The 12697-nt window shown below is 42.7% G+C and overlaps 1 protein-coding gene across 1 annotated transcript in view; it reads right to left on the bottom strand.

Annotated features, from left to right (window-relative positions):
• The window catches only part of Ddx31 (DEAD-box helicase 31), a 64675-nt gene that overhangs the window by 50568 nt on the left and 1410 nt on the right, over positions 1-12697 (bottom strand). The window contains exons 2-6 of the mRNA XM_021180170.1: positions 9405-9661; positions 9226-9301; positions 8408-8451; positions 6992-7062; positions 6151-6215 (exon numbers count right to left, since the gene is read on the bottom strand). Of these exons, the coding sequence (XP_021035829.1) occupies positions 6151-6215; positions 6992-7062; positions 8408-8451; positions 9226-9301; positions 9405-9661 (513 nt within the window). The remainder of the gene's footprint in view (positions 1-6150; positions 6216-6991; positions 7063-8407; positions 8452-9225; positions 9302-9404; positions 9662-12697) is intronic.

Raw genomic sequence — 12697 nt, 5'->3', positions numbered from 1 at the left:
CATTGCAGTCAAGTAGCTGAATGTAAAATATAAAAATATAAAAATCAATAGCCAATTGTGGCTGGAGAGATAACTTGGAGGTTAAGAGCACTGGCTGCTCTTCCATTGGGCCAGATTCAGTTCCTAGCATCTACATGATGGCTCACAAATGTCTACAACTCTAGTTTCAGGGGATCCAACACTCTCTTCTGGCTTCTATGACAATGCAGACATGTGGTGCACAAGCATACATGCAAACAAAACATACACAAAACAAAACAAAATCACCAAAAAACAATAGCCAGTCAGGCACGGTGGAGCACATCTTTAAACTCAGAACATGAAAGGCAGAGAAAGGTTGTCTGTAATTTTGAGGCCACTGTGGTCACTACACTGAGTTCCAGACCAGCCAGGACTACGTAGCAAGACCCTGTCTCAAAAACAACAATAACAAGATAGAGCAGTACAGTGAACAGGAGAGCAATTCATTGTACCCCGTGGATGCCCAAGCACACATTAGGATTACAGACCATGATGCTAGATAAGAAAGAAAAGAAAAGAAAAGAAAAGAAAAGAAAAGAAAAGAAAAGAAGGAAAGAAGAAAGAAAGAAATTAAGAAAGAAAGAAAGAAAGAAAGAAAGAAAGAAAGAAAGAAAGAAAGAAAGAAAGAGGAAGGAAGGAAGAAAGAAAAAGAAAGGAAGGAAAGAACCACCAAAATTCAACGGCCTTTTAAAACATGAAAAATTAGATGTAATGAAAAAAACTTCACACTTATAATGGCAACATCAAAAGATACAACTATTATATAAAAATATATGAAGTTTATAAGGAATGATGGCTGGTGTTTACAATCCCAGCACTTAGGAACTGAGGAGGGGAATTCTGAGTCTGGTGTAGACCTGGATCACACAGTGAGAAACTTTCAAAAAAAAAAGAAAGGACTCAACATTAAAAAGTGATGAGGAAGTTATTCTATATGAAAAACAACTAAAACACACCCGAGGGGCAGATTTTGTTAAAGGAAAGATGTATTCTCTCCTCGAGAAGAATCAGTATCACTGTGACTGCTCCCTCCCCCTAAATGAGTTTAAACTATAAGGCAGTCCTACCAGATGCCCCGGGAAGCCACTAAGACACACTTGTGAGAAAACATCCCACAGGAAGTGACTTAAAGCTGTAGCAGTCACAAGGCAGCACCACACATAGAGGTTACAAGAGCAACTTGGGTTTGGAATAGAATCAAATACAGAAAGACTTGTAAAGCATCCGTGTACCGATGGGCCGTGACCAGATACCACACTGCTGGTAGGCACACACAGCAGTAAAACCCCTAACAGATCAATGCTGGCATTAGCTATTAACACAAAACTAATCCCACTTCCAGGAATTATTCCTACACAGCCACATGTGTGTAAAGGAGCTGAAGAATATTTCACAGATGCCCAGAATTGTAACTGTTGTCTGCAGCACAATACTGGACATAACGTATGAATGCCACTTGCCGATATGGGCAAGGCTCAGTAATTTATGACACTCACATAATGAAAGGCAAAGGGAGGAGGAGCAGGGTCAGAGCTACATGAGACCCTGCCACAAAGCGGCAAAATACAAGCAAGCAGCACAACCAGGTGACACAGTGAGAAACTACCCAAGGCTTGACAACAGCAGCACAACTGCAATCCACGAGAACAGGGTGAGGTTGGTCTAGACCACATCCTTATCAAAAGAGGGCAAGTGATAGCATATACAAACATCTGTGTGCTTAGCACAATGCAGAAACAAAGGACTCCACATAAAAAGGTGACGGGAAAGTGTGCAGTCCTCTCTGATGACTGCGACAACCTGCCTGGGGAAGGTGAGGCTTTGTTTCTACCCTATATGTCCTTGGAATTCTTTGAATAATTTAATTTGTTTACACATGTTGTATCTAAACAACAAATAATAAAAACCCAAAGCAATGTAAAGAAGGTACTATAAAGTCAAGGGAGCCTTCCTCGTCAAGGGCTCAGAGGGCATGAGCAAGCAACTTGTGAAAGTGAAGTTGGGCTCGACAGCAAATCCAATTAGGGTTTGGCTTTCATGTCGTGCACTAGAAACATTTGCTCAGGAGAGGAGGATTTAGAATTTGAAGCAGAGTAGCCTACACTCAACATCAACTTTGTGAGACTACACTGGAGCCCCAGCGAGGAATAGTAAACATGCTAGTACAACAGGATTAATGTGCCACCATGTGATGGTAGGAGATTCCGACATTTCAAAAGGTGTTACTACACAGACAAGAAGAAAGAAACATCAATTCCTCAAAGGCTGTGAGTACATGAAGCAGGATGGATACGATATTTAAAAAAATCAGAGCCAATTCCAAAATAACTGGGAGAGCAGATGTTGAAGGAGCCTACTCACACCAGCCCGCAGCTGAGAGCAAGCTAGGGTCCGAGGCTGCTGCTTATGGTTTCCAAGTGACGTAATTCTATGATGAATTGCAAGGAGCTACATTGAACACAACTAGAAACAGTGAATTAAACTGAGGCTTACAGGGTTCAGCAGTTAAAAGGCTTGTTGCTTTCACACACACACACACACACACACACACGGACCTGCACTTAGCCAGTCCTAAGAAGGTCACGTTACTTATATAGGTTGGTTTTTGTTTTTTGACAAAACTGAGTTTAATCTCAAGGAAACATGAGAAAAAAACAATTGAGGGGTGCTCTGAAAAATTCCTGCCTGGCAGTGAGTCTTGTGCCTCACTATAATTCTAGTTCCACGCACCTGATATCCTCTTCTCATCTCCACAGGCACTAGGCATTTTGAATAAACATATATGCCAACAAAACACCTGCATGCATATAATGAAATATCTAAATCTTTAATCTTTAGAGTTTATAAAAGCTTTGTTTTTTTTTTTTTTTTTGAAACAGTCATGATTGTCTAGGTCACCTGTCTTCTAACTCGCCATCCACCCAAGTGTTGGAAGTACAGACATGTGTCATCACATTCAGTTTGGAAAACCATTTCTACAGGACATTTCAATCTTTGATCTTAGTGATCTACACTCACAAGGCCTGTATTAATACCTCTGAATGTAAGCAGAGCCTCACTGGTATTTGAAATGGCCACATGACTCTGCTGATGGAGATGACAGCTAGAATCTAGTGACCAACTCCAGATGCTAGGTCTCAACACTTACACGAACAGTTCACGCTATCTTATGGTAACCCTGGGAACAGAGGCATAAAAGGATCTACCCAGTTAAACTTGAGATGGGAGAGAATGTCACAACAGAGTGAACTGAAAACACACAGGCCCCAGGCTCAGTCTCAGTACTGAAATAAAATAAAACCACCACTCAGTCTAGGGTTTGAGTAGAGCCTCCCACCTGCCTGTCACCTGCCTGATGTCACCTGACCTTTTGCTCTCAGTTTACTATCTGTGAGAGCTGGGCTGGAACTGTAGGATTAACTCCAGCTCAAATATTGTCAAACTCTACAGCTTGGTATAAAGAAAGAAAAATTCTTTATTAGACATTTCTCCTAGAATCTGCAGGTAAGTAAGACACATAGAAAGTTACAGTCATTCTTCTCTGTGTGCTAGAGACAAGGCTAAGCACTGTACATGAACCAGCTCTCTATAAAGTTCTTAATGGGGAAATCATTTACCCTTAGAAAATGGAATTCCCCACTTACCTACCTCAGAAAAACCACTGTGAGCAATCGGCTGGCCCATAGCTCATGTGCACTGCCTCAGTTTGCTTTGTACTGCTGTGATAAAACACTGACCCCAAACCAGTTGATTTAGTTTACAAAGCCATCATGAAGTGAAGTCAAGGCAGGAACCTGGAGGCAGGCTTTGATGCAGAGGTCCTAGAGGAATGCTGCTTACTGTTCTGTTCCTTGCGGTTTGCTCAGCCTGCTTTCATATAGCACCCAGGACCACCTGCCTAGGGCTGGCACCACCCACAGTGGGCTGGGTCCACCCACGTCAATTACTAATCAAGACAGTGGCCCACAGATTTGTGACAAGCTAATCTGATGGAGGTAACTCTTCTATTCAGATTCCTACTTCCCACATATATAGGTTTGTGTCAGATTGACAAAAAAACCAATCAGCAGATACACAGGTAGCTCTAAATGGACATTAAGTTTGAGGGGGTGGGGCTGGGAGGGAAAAGCAGGGAGAATAAAGGAGGAACAAGATCCACTCTGGATACATGTATGATGGTTGGATAAAATATTTACTTTAAAAAACTGCTCAGCAAGACATGGTGACACAAGCCCACAATCGCAGCACGTGGAGGGCAGAGGCAGGAAGACCAGGAGCTCAAGCTTAGCTATATTACACCTTTCCTCAAACGACAAAAAGAAAAGCAAAGCCCACAGCTTGGCATTCTAGGTCACTGAGCCACAAGACAAGTGACCGTCTGTGGAAGTGAGTGCAGTCACAGCATGCACTTCTGCACCCTTCACTTCTTCAGCTAACAAAGCAAGAACACAAGGTTATAAAGAAACACCACTGTAAATATTCTTATAGAACAATCATTTGTAACTGATTTAAAAAAAAAATTTAACCTGTTCATTTTGGAAGCTCAGGCTTTTACAAAAAAAGTAAAAATGGACAAATTATACAATTAACTCCAACATTCTCAATTTGTCCACACCATCATTAAAACTACAGAATTATCAGAACCAGGAAATGAGTGCTGACTCAATATTAATCGATAGACTTCATTAAAATCTTACCAACTGACCTCTAGGTGTCTGTTTTCAGCCTAGACCCCATGCATGTCACTGCCTTGCTTTGTCATGCTGTCTGTGACAATTCTTCATCTATAACATTCTTTAGTAATCCTCTTTTATACCCTCAACCCTCTCAAAGACTGCCAGTCAGGAATTTTTCAGAGCACCCCTCAATTGGTTTTATCTCATGTTTCCTTGAGATTAAACTCAGTTTTGTCAAAAAACAAAAACCAACCTATACAAGTAATATGACCTTCTTGGACTGGCTAAGGAGTAGCAGCCAGGGCTTCCTGCTGCAGTGACTGTCTTTCCATATCTGTTCACAAGTCCCTCTATGGACACTTGAAGGCCACTGAGGTACCATTTCTCCTCTCATTGTCAGCTCCTCAGCTTCAGCCTCTGATGATGCACGCCAGAGACAGTTGTCCAAGTGCTGGCTCTTCCAGCTCCTCACTTCTCTTCTCTTCTCTTTATGGTTAATAATCCACCTGAGCACTGGCTCTACACTGTCAGTGCTCATCAACACCCTAGTTCTGATCTCACCATTTTCTCTCAAGTCAAAGTAAGGGCACTACACCAGTAGGACTGTTTGGGATGTAAGATGAAGTCTGTGCCCACAGTTTACAGCAGCCATCTGGACTTCTCAACCCAACTTTAGCTGCTAGTTTGCCTAAAACATTAACCATGTTTCACAACCAAGATCAAAGTCTAGTGTTGACTATGTTAACAGCCTGACTGCTAAACCCACGAATGGCGTTCATCTCCACAGTCGGTACTAATAAACCACCATGCTCTTCCCATTCAAAAGAAAACACACTGGAACCTACACAGCTGTAATCTAATTCTGCATGATATACAACTGACACCCTAAATATGAGAATAAATGGACAAGGGCCAATCAAAGCATGTTGGAGCATTTCCCGAACAGTAATTCCGTAGGAGGTTCAAGGTTGGGAACTGTGAAAGACTAAGAAAGGGCCCCCAAACAGGGTGGAGCCTGTAACAAAGCTTCACCACAAACCTGGCACAGACGACAGAGCTTCCTCTCTCGAGTCACATAAGAGTTAAGGTGGGAATCTATGCCCACTGGTACTTGTATATGGCCTTGGTTGTTTCACTTTCTTACAGTACTAGGGTCACAGGACACCCATAACTTGACAGTGGGCAGAGGATGGGGAGTTAAGAACTGAGGTGTGCCCAGCACTTGGCATGTCTGACACACTGGAAGCATTAGACCTATATGCCCTCCACACGGACAGCAGTGACCGTGAAGAGTATATTCTACTCCACTCACTCACACTTATCTTGATAGGAGAACAGAAAACAATACCAAGTGCAGACAGAACAAATACACTATTATTACCACTACCTGCCTGAAACCAGGCAGCAGCACGGGCATAGCAGACTACAGTAGAGAAATACATTTTCTGCTCACCTGTATTTTTGATGTCAGTGCTTGAAGAGACTGGACCACAGGGACGCAATAAGCAAGAGTTTTACCTTTTAAAAGAGAGTAACATCAGCTGGGATGCACACAGGTTCTGCCTCTGTAAATAACGCTAAATCTGGGAGAAGCTAAACTGTGTGTTCTAAATCTATGAGGCACTGCATCTTTCTGTCATGATTCCTGACTTTGCTTTGTAATTCAGTACTCCAAAAAAAAACCCTGAAGCTGCAGCTCCTTAGGTTATCTACAAGGGAGCTATGGTGCTTTTCACATTTGATAGAAGCTAGCCTGACAGCTGTATGTGAAAGCTAAGAAATGGCTACTTCCAGTTCTCTCTCCCTCAGCTAAATGGCTTCTGTGGTAGTGGTGTGTCAGGTGTGAATCCAAGCCAGCCTCTGAAGACAGAAGGACTAAAAGGAAGCTCTGAGCTTCTCCTTGCCATGGCTAATCTTGCAAGAAGGCAAAAGTGGGGCAGAAGTGCAGACCAGGTAGAAAGTGATCTATCCCTGACACTCTATGCTCAGGCAAGAACTGCTTTCAAGCCATAAACTGTCAATCCGTCCAGAGAGAAGGCTGGCCAACAGCAGCAGGCACACAGGAAGCAGCCGAGCTCAACCGTGAATACTCATCACTAGTGACCATAGCCCCATCACCACCTTCTTCCACTGTAACGACTTCAGGTCTCCTATCAAAAGCAAACATGGCTGCCCTTCCCCAGACAAGACAAGTCAGACGTTGCAACCACAAACACCTTCCTGAAGATACTTAGCATGTGACCATGGGCTAGGTGCCTCAGGATAAATGGCAGAGTAAACAAACAGCTACTGACCTGAGCCCGTCTGGGACCGCACTAGGGCATCTCTGCCTTCCAGCAGCACTGGTATACTCTGCTTCTGAACACTGGCGCAAAAGAGAGAGCACACTTCTTTACCACATGGCTCCATCATGCATGCAGGCAGACTACACAGGTAACCTGACATACAAAATACCCCTCTACTTGGATTGCCTACTTACTGCCCAAAGTGCTGAGTGGGATGCTGAAAAGGTATTCTAAAAGCTTGTTGCATTGGAAGCACTTATAAAAGAGAAATTCAGAATTAGACTATGAGCAGTGACATGTGTAGTCATAGTTCACTTTGCATAAGGAAAATGCAAAACTATGGAAGAATAGACTCCTTTAAAACTCCTTAAACTTGACTGAAAGTGGGAAAGAAAGCCAGAAATCGGCTACAGTATTAAGCTAGTTTAAAAAAAATTTTTTTTGGCTAGGTGTGGTGGCACATGCCTTTAATTCCAGCACTTGGGAGGCAGAGGCAGGTATCTCTGAGTTCAAGGCTAGTTTGGTCTACAAAGCGAGTTCCAGGACAGCCAGGGCTACACAGAGAGACCCTGTCTTGAACCCCCCCCCCCCCCGCAAAAAAAAAAAAGGAATAGGCATAACAACAAATCAGAGTCAACCACATACCCTCCTGCCTGGTGTGTAGCATGGAATTGGGAGCATGTAACACAGGTAAGATTTCCACACAGAAAAGCAAAAGGAGGCTTGTGGGCACCCAAGTAACAGCAGCATCTCCCTTCAAAACACAAGGAACAAGTACTGAAAACAGTAGCTACATGAACATTAAAACCCAATAAGCAAGCCAAGCCAGGCACAGTACACATGCCTGCAATCTTAGCATTTGGGAAACTGGGGCAAGAGAAAATAAGTTTGAGGCCAGCAGAACTATGAGAACTATGTCACAAAAGCAAATAAATGGAAAAGGCTGGTGGTTCTCTATTCTTCCATATTTTTGCATTTTGCTTATGCAAAGTCAACTACAACTACACAGCTCACTGCTATAGTCTAATTCTGAATTTCTCTTTTACAAGTGTTTCCAATGCAACAAGCATTTAGAATACCTTTTCAGTATCCCTCTAAACCCTAGCAAATATTTACTGCCATCATTTTGGTTGACCTTATTTTTACTGTTAAGAACTAACACGACCAAATACTGTATTTTGGCCCAAGTCATTTTCAGAGATGTCCTAAACCAGCTATGTATTGCAGTAGGGAGCTTGAGTGCCGAAACGGAAGGAAATCCAGTCTGCATACAAGCAGGTAGGGAATCCCATAGGCTAAGCGCTAAGTCAAGACCTTAGCAGTTTGAGTAGTTCCCAGCACCCGACACGAATGTGCTCTGCCTTCCATGGACAGCTTGTACTCAAAGAAACCTTAAGAAAATCAAAAATAGCTTCAACCTCTTACCTGGTCATAATGGACATTTTTAAGACTGTATTTATTGTAGAAATCTAAAAGAGAATATGAAAATAAATATTACTTTAATGCAAATATATTCAATGACATAAAGACAAACAGCTGGAGTGACATCAGCACCTTATATTAAATTAAAGCCACCAAGCCAGTCCTTTCAACTGGGGGTGAGTCTGCCCTCTACCCTATAGTATCTGCAGGATTTGCTTTTACAAACTGATGATATATAAGGCAATCTCATAATAACTCCGCTATCCAAGCCCCCCTCCCCCACATAACACTCAGGCTGAGAAACAATCCTACATAGCCTACCACACACAAAAAAAGGTCAGTTGTGCCTGAATGACAAGGGAATCCAGGCTTCCAATGTTTTTTTCTCTCCCTTTTCACAGTAACTAGAAAACTCATGCATGCCATTAAACAAAAGGGAAAAGAAAAATGTCCATTTGCTTGTAGAAACCACACTTCAAACAGTCATTTTGCCTTTATTCTCTGAAAACATGCAGGTCTTTGACAGTAAGAAGGTAGCTTAGCTCTCTCCCCAAGGTCACAGAGACATCTGCCACCATAGCAACATCACACTTATCCAGAAATTAGAAGTCTGCTTTAAGCCCAATAAACCAAGTCTGGAACTTAAAAAAAATCACTGTGGAGACAAGAGTGGGGATGGCAGCACAATGCTGCTGTCAGGGAGTGAGTGACCTATCACCTGAGGTTACCCAGGTAGCCAGGAACAGAAACAGACTGAACATGTGTTCGTAAACACACACACACACACACACACACCCTGCAAAGCAGTGCAGGATACTTACTAGATGTGGGTGGAGGTCCAGCTCCTGGAAAGCTTCTGGAGAGAACACTTGCTCTCGAGCCTGCTTCACTACAGTGCTGCAGAGGAAAGACAAAGTGTGCATCAGTGCCAAGGCAGCAGTGGAGAACGAGGTGTCCGTGACTGCTCACACCCGCGGCACACCTGCACTGAAAAACACACCTGTGGAGTTCTGGGATCTCAGGGTTGTTTTTAAACAGCGACGAAGTCTTGATGCATAGCTTCTCCTCTTGCCTTCCATTGCCTATACTGTCCAAATACTTCTTTGGAGGAAACGTTTTGTGTGTATTCCCTTTAAATGTTCTCTGAGTTTCTTTATCACTGGCTTTCTTGGCCAAAACAGAGGATATTTCACTCCTCCGTTTTGCTGGTGGAGCATCACTGGACACTTGGTGCTTTCTCTTGGTAGCCTCTGTTTGCTGTGTTGTTCCCAAAAGGAAAGATCAAGAAGAGGTGCATTAGTCCATGAAGACAATCCTCAGAGTGAAGCCTGACTGCCCACAGAATGTATCTCTTCCTGCAGAGATCATTATGCCCCATATGCCAACCATCAGTTTAGGGTTTACAACCAGATTCTTTGGCTTCATCTGAAATGGGGGTGGGGAAAGACACACAATCTCAGTCCGTTCATCTAGCAGTCCTCCATCCATCTGAACTGTTAAGTTGCCCAAGATAAGAGTGGGATCAGGAAGAGAGAAGTGTCCTGCCAGCTGACATTAATCAATTCAGTCCATTCTAAGGGAAGCAAGAATCTACCTTGTGATTAAGCACTCATACTTATGAAGTTAAACCACACCCCTAGGAGTCCGTTTTATGTGAGAACAGAGACACACAGGGAAATGAAATCTGTTCTTTATTTTTTAACCAACAAAGCATGTTAAGACAAGACCATTTGTTAAGGCAAATGGGATGTCGAACCAGTGCATGCCCAGGAAGTGGAAACTGTCATTACTGTTCTTCCCTAGGGCTTGGATCTGTCGTCTTTTTCCCTTGAGCTGCTCAGATTCAGATGGTCTGGAGTCAGTTCCTACTTGCCATCCCCACTCCAAATGAGAGTGTCGCTCCATCCATCACTGCTATGGTACTGTTTCCAACCCTCCTTGCCTTTAGAGTCCCTGCCTGATTGCTGATCACAGACACACCGTCAGGTGCTTCTCACCTGTTGCCTGTCCTCACAACACGAATGTGATTAAATGCATGGTGCCCAAACTTCTAGAACAGGGAGTCTCAACAGTTCTTTCCTTTGGGGGTGCAAACAGCCCTTTCACAGGTGTTGCAAACTATATATTTACATTGTGATTCATAACTGGAGCAATAGTAGTTATGAAGTAGCAATGAAAATAATTTAATGTTGGGGGTCACCACAGCATGAGGGACTGTATTAAAGGGTTGCAGCATTAGGAAGGTTGAGAACCACTGCTCTAGAAGAAACATCTGGATTTTCTTTAGCCTTTACTTCCAGTCTGAACAAGGCCATGAGTAGCCAATGCCTTCAGTTTTAGTATACATTCTCTTCCTCTTTACTTGAAACAATGACTTGTGTTTATACAATCACTTGTTACACAGAGATGGTCAGCTTCAGACCAATCTACCAATGAAAAGGATAAGTTTCTTTTCCTGACAATCATAAGAATTCCTCTAAAGAATTCAATGAATACAATTTGATGAAATATTGAATATTAGTAAAATAATCCTACTTCATCTTAAAATTTGTTTTTGCAAAGTTCCAAGTTTATGAATCTTCCAGTTAAAGGAAAATAAAGTCAGCTTTCATGTCTGTTGGATCTTTTGTCAGAGAGCACAAGATTTGCAAGCCTCACCTGACAGTTACAAAAGGCCTGAAGGTCACCCTACCACAAGTTTCTTGAGCAGAACTAACAGTCCCTGTCCACAGAACTCCTCCACTCAGGATGCAACCTATTCTGTTCCAAGCCACTCTCAGGTTTAGGAGGCTTTTCAACCAATCAAGACTAGACTTGCCTCCTTGAGTATCCAGGTCCCATCATGATGAACGGTACTGCAGCAACAGAGCAAGCAGAGGGTCTCCTTTGTTATACATCTTCCCTTTTCCCGTCTTTAGACTAAACACACCAGGTTGCACACAGACTGAGACACCTACGAATTCTATTCACCCGTTACAGATAAGTCAAAGTCTCTCGAAAATAAGTACTCAGAAGCTAAGATGACAGCTCACACATAGAAGCCCAGCACTCACAAGCCTAAGGCAGGAGGACTGCTGAGTTTTAGGTCAGCCTGGGCAACAAAGTAAGTTCCCAGCTACCAGGCTAGAGTAAAACACAAACAAAACAAGTGCTGAATTCAAGCAGGTTCTCCACTGCTTTTAGGCTAACACTGAAAAATCTCCAGGGAGATCTAGGAAGCCTCTAGAATACAACCTCTACCCATCTCCTCAGCTTCAAGTTCACCTTTACCCTTTGCCAGTCTTTCTTAAATTCCCAGAATGTACTGTGCTCTTCCATGAAGATAATGCTGAGATGCCTGATTAACGATAGCCTATTTGGCTAGAAAAGATCATATAGTTATGTTTCTTTGAAGGCTATACATCAAATGCTGAAAGTTATTTCTGGGAATGGCAACTGTAGGTGGGGTTATATCTTTTAATTTTTCTTAAATGAAACTGTATTACTTTAATAACCAGAAAACATCCTTAAGAAAATATTTTTCATAGTATTAAGACAGAGCAACCCAATTTAAGCTGTGAAGGGTCTTCCAAATAGTCTATTAGTTATCCACACCGAGCTCCCTCATTAAGCATATCTGCTCAGCACATCTTCCACTCCCACGTGGATACATAAACCAAAGCACAGATATCAAGGCCTGGGTGGGTACCTGCAGTACCATTATTAGTTTGGGTGTGAGCACATATGTCATGGTCAGCATGCAGAGGTCACCTGACAACTATGAGTTCTCTCCTTCCCCCTTTACATAAGTCTTAGGGTTAAACTCTGAACATCAGACTCAGCAACAAGCACCTTCACCCACTGAGACATCTCACTGGCCTCTATTGCATTTCCCCACTTTCTTCTTCTTCTTTTTTTTTCCCCCTTTTGAGATAAGTCCTCGCTATGTGGCCCTAGTTGTCCTGGAACTCATTATGGTCTCAAACTCAGAGATCCAATGGCTTCTACCTCCTCAGTGCTGGGATTAAAGGCATGTGCCACCACACCCAGCCTGCATTATCTCTTAATCACTTCTGAAACAACAGTTGAAGTAACGATAAAATCTGTTCACTCAATTACATTTTGAATTTCTTTTTCTTCTCCTTCTTTTTGTATAGTTGAGGATGGAACTCAAAAGCCTTGCATAACTGGATAAGCAAGATGCAGGTTCCTGCTACAGGGCTGGGCATATGCCACAAGCCTGATTTAATGCTGCTGACCTAAGGCAGCTGTCTACTTCCTCAAAAGGAAACACAATTGGTTTTATTTCTATTA

This window comes from Mus caroli, chromosome 2 (assembly GCF_900094665.2).
Source record: "Mus caroli chromosome 2, CAROLI_EIJ_v1.1, whole genome shotgun sequence".
NCBI lineage: Eukaryota > Metazoa > Chordata > Mammalia > Rodentia > Muridae > Mus > Mus caroli.
The sequence above is the reverse complement of the archived record's forward strand: the minus strand, read 5'-3'. Positions and strand labels throughout refer to the sequence as shown.